Consider the following 4,726-nt stretch of genomic DNA (forward strand, 5'->3'; position numbering starts at 1 on the left):
AATTATTATTATTTAAAACATAAAAGCATAACATAATAATAACACAAATATAGAGCATTGTCTATATTATCATATGTATTAACAGATAAAGAGGCACGGAGAAAGAAATTTTTTTAGTAGCCTAAAGGTTGGGAACCGCTGCTATGCATACATTTGTATACATTTTTTGGGACACCGACGAGCAATTTCAATTCCAGCAAACAACACTATCTGCCAATATCTGAGTGTCAGAAATAAATCATTGTAGAATCATTTTGGAAGGTAATAAATTACGTGATGCGTGAGGTTCACGTATCAATGAATTTTCTCGGACATATCGGTCAGCGGGTAATCGACTCGGCGCGGAAGGAGTAGAGAAGACCGAAGTGGAAACGGCACGAGACCGTTTAGCGCGTAGATTAAAAGACAGCCGGGGCTCGAGCCTTAATTTCCGTCTCGCGAATAATTCAGACAGGCCAGAGAGTCTGTTCCGACGCTCGCCCGCCGAGTAGGTGAGATATTATCCGCATCGCGAGACGCTAATAAATCTTGCAACGCCCCGTTGCCCGTTATCAAGTCCGCCTCGCTCCATTAAATCGGTACGTTACGGAGCTACGGGGCTGGGCTCTCCTTTTCATCCCCGGCCTTTTCTCCACGGTACCTTCCCCGTATTTTACTGTCTTCTTTCGCCCTCACCTTCGCCGTGCGGGATTGACAGCCTGGAAACGCGGGGAAGATGTAAATCGCCCTTCGACTGCCTCTCGAAAAGGAATGTAAATGGATCCGAAGAGAGCAATTATCTGAAGACGAACGTGAAAACGTGATTAACACTAGGTTTACGGGCATTTCTTACGTACCTATTTCTACGGACACTCGTCAATTTGATGCATGAACGAAATCATACATTTTCTTAAAAAGCAACATAATTATACATTATTAACTTATAAATAAAACTATGAAATATAGAGAGTGAGTCACCTAAGCGATTTGATGGTCTTCTACACGGTCGGCCTCCCTGTTGAGGAGATCCACGTGGGTCTCGTCCACCGCCAAGACAAAATAAAAATAAAAATAAAATAAGCGACCTGAATAACTTCTACATTTTTTCAGATAGGACGAAATGTTTCAAACAAACGTTGTTTAATTCCGAAGGACTCATGGTGTATATAACTTTACTGCAGATGGAAGTACTTAGGAGATTTAGAGATCAACTTTATTTTTTTAAATAAGATGGGATTTTTCTTAGAACAAAAGACGTCGATTTATCGACAAATGTTAGAAAAGTCACGTGGCTACCCCAACACCTTAAAAATTAAAATCGGTAAACGGAACGAAAAGGACGGATAAGGAAAAGAGTTACGCCTCGAATACACGTTTCGGAAGTGGCCGTGAAAGTGGACGCGTTTCCGCACGCCAGAAGGTGAAAATTTTTTACTTAGTATGCGACCTATAGACGTAGCACTTTCGCGCGGGCCGTACGTTGAATGAGAAAGGCGGGCAAAAACACTTTTACGCTCGTTCAAAGAGCAGGCTTAACCATATTAGTTAAGCCGATGAGTAAGAACGAGAACGTCACGTCGGCAATTTTTCACCTTTTCATTACAAGATTATTTTGATAGACATCTTTTAATACGTTTGTAACGTAATGCTAAAACAAACATGCGGGGCGAAGTACGATGAAATCTGGTCCGCCTCTAAAACTCGGACACGAACGTCTGCAGTGATCTGATATAATTTATGTACCGTTTAGGGAAAAAATTTTAATTATAGTCGATACTGGCTGGAAACGAGATAGATGATCGTCACAGAGTTTATGATCCATCGACGAGATAAATTAAATGGATACTTTGATTAACGTTTCGTTCGTAAAATCGGCCAGTCGACGTCCTGCCGCTTTTAAGCAGACTGCGTGTAATTATCGAATGATAATTGCTCCCCATTATGCTTTATTACAAGAGAGCGCCAGTGCAATTTAGTCTCGTGATAACCGATGCCAACGAGCCAACGGAGCTTTAATTTATAATCTGATGCCCGATGTACAGCCCATTTGCATTGTTTGTAAGCACAGATCAAAGGGATACACAAATGCTTCATTAAAATACAATAAACAAAACTCAAAGCACTTCAAATAATCGTCGATGTTTAATAAAATACATGTAATTTTCAAAATTTAATGGAATCTACAAACATTATTTTGTGAAGACGAATGGAGTAATCCCATATTTTTTATCAATTCAATGAATAACATTCTACCTTGTTATGCTATTAGAATCAACATCCTCAATTGGTATTTGTAACTTAAATTAGAAATATCCTATTTAATTATTTTTTTACTTATAAATAATTTTATTAACCGAGATTCAGAAAATCATGAAGCATGGGATGAGAAAGTTCTTTGCACTCTATTTTAACATCTAAACAAGCCACGGATATTTAATTCTATTAAAGAACCATGAAGCAATCTCCAAATGCTAAATATGTAATGTACATACTTATATACATATAAAGTGTCGTCCCCAAACAATATCGTGGAAGGGAGGCGGAACAGTCGATAAAAAATTTTGATTAATATCGTGTGTACGTCATATCTAAAATCAAATGCTTCCAGTGTCATCATCATCGATTTCCGGCAACCGCGCCCCACTTTCCATTCAGCGCAAGCGCGCGGAGAATCGCGTATCGACGGGCGAAACTCGTAATTTGTCCGTGTCAAATCTCGCTGAAACTTGGTTGAACGCCGATACCGACTCCGGGTCGCGCAGATTGGATTCATTCGATGTCGCTGCCTGTTATCTTTCTTCCCGCCGATTGATTCCGCGAAACATCGACGATACTCTCTCACCGATTCGACCGGTCTCGATATGTAACCGCGATCGATCGGCGGCACACGTCAGAGTTTAAAAACGCTAATAAGAAGAGCCCCGACTGATGTGCCCCTCTTTAGGGATTCCGTGCTCGTTCAGGCGGCGGCCGCGGTACGTGTTGGTCGCACTCGAAGTTTCCCTCGAGGCCAGCCGACGACGCGAAGCACGGACCACCTCAGCGTTCGGCTCGTTAGTTTGTTAGTTTCGTCCCGGCAGTCGAGCGAAATCGATCCACGGTAACACCGTTCAGTCTCCACGGTGGAGGACCGCTGGACCAGCTAGCCAGTACCGAGATGAAGCCACCGACAACATGGAAAACATTTCCCATTTCCATTATCACCGTTCTCATATCGACTCGATTGTCCTTGGCCGAGAAGATGCACCCGTTCGTCGTCAGCAACGCAATAGACCAAGGCGTCGCAAAGGACTACCTCATAGGACCGTGTTTGGTGACCAGCAACCAGAGCTGCCCCGACAAGGAAGTGACATTCTTCCTGTACACGAGAAGGAATCTGGACGCTGGTCAGCAGGTACTAGTCAACGATACCGGTTCCAATCTGAAAGAGATCAACTTCGAATCGTCGAATCCTACGAAGATAGTGGTGCACGGATATGACTCTGATATGCAGCTGTCCTATCTGGTCGACGTCCGAAGGGAATACCTGAAGAGCTACGATTACAACGTGATCGCCGTCGACTGGCACCGTTTGGCCACGGCACCCTGTTATCCCCTCGTAGTGCGTAACGTGCCGCACGTCGGCGACTGTCTCGCGCAGCTGATCGACAGGCTGCGGGACGTAGGGGCGAAAGATATCCACGTGATCGGTTTCAGCCTGGGCGCACACGTGCCCGCGTTTTCCGCGAACGTATTACGACCGTACAAGATATCCAGAATCACGGGATTGGACCCGGCACTACCTCTGTTCGTCACCGTGAATAAAGATGATAAATTAGACGCCGGGGATGCCGAGTTCGTCGACGTGTTACACACGAACGCGTTCATCCAGGGTAAAGTGGAGATGAGTGGGCATATTGATTTCTATATGAACGGCGGGATCAATCAGCCAGGGTGCTGGGAAAGGTGGGCACCGTTCGCTTGCGATCACCACAGAGCCGTGATGTATTTCGCCGAGTCGATCAATTCGGACGTGGGCTTCTGGGGCTGGCAGTGTGGAGGATTCGCTTGGTATCTCCTAGGCCTCTGCCCGCCGAGGTATCCGGCCGTTCTGGCCGGCGACAAGGTAGACAGGAAGCGAAGGGGTTTCTATCTGGTGAAAACGAACGGCCAGAGCCCGTACGCGATGGGAAATTTTACCGTGAACCAGTTGGACGTGTACACGTAAGCGGGGGATCGCGTTAACGTCGCGAGATAAGGCCGCCGCGATAAAGCGGGGAATATACGACTTTTGGAGCTTGCGAACGCGATCCCGTTTCCCGATTGCGGGACCAGAGGGATTACCATTGGTAGCCGGTTGCGACCGCGTCCTAGCTTCAGCGAATTGCCGCAACCGTACGTACGTACGTACGTCGCCGCACGAATTACCTGGCTCGAGAACTTTCGTGTCAAGGTCAGAACGCCTCAAGCTCTCCTACTAATCGATAGCCCGTTTAACGCGGAAAAAACTGTGAAAAGCCGGTTGGCTCCGAGTTTGTTTAAATACCATGAAACGAACAAAAGTTGTTGCAATTATTATAATAATGTAAATTTTTTGTTATGTAATGTTAATAATGAAAATATTATATTTTTATTTGGAGGAGAAACGTGACGTTGATGAATTGGTAAAATTATAAAATTAAATATGATAAGATTAATAGACATCATTTGAATCTTCCCGAGTTAATTATCTGTAATAGCATATGTACGAATGCTGATATTACCTACT

The 4,726-nt window shown here is 44.5% G+C and overlaps 1 protein-coding gene across 1 annotated transcript; it reads left to right on the plus strand.

Moving 5' to 3' along the window:
* The first annotated feature begins 2,305 nt into the window (after nt 1–2,305).
* LOC108632299 (lipase member H-A-like) lies at nt 2,306–4,720 on the plus strand. The gene has a single exon (XM_018036779.2). It carries the CDS (start codon nt 3,137–3,139, stop codon nt 4,184–4,186), a length of 1,050 nt encoding a protein of 349 aa, XP_017892268.1. The 5' UTR covers nt 2,306–3,136; the 3' UTR covers nt 4,187–4,720.
* Nucleotides 4,721–4,726: the final 6 nt, after the last annotated feature.

This window comes from Ceratina calcarata, unplaced genomic scaffold, assembly GCF_001652005.2.
Source record: "Ceratina calcarata isolate Rehan_Ccalc_2016 unplaced genomic scaffold, ASM165200v1 scaffold1048, whole genome shotgun sequence".
NCBI lineage: Eukaryota > Metazoa > Arthropoda > Insecta > Hymenoptera > Apidae > Ceratina > Ceratina calcarata.

Excerpts from the sequence above, each read along its gene's own strand:
- LOC108632299 (XM_018036779.2), top strand. The coding sequence starts at position 3,137 with ATGAAGCCACCGACAACATGGAAAACATTTCCCATTTCCATTATCACC.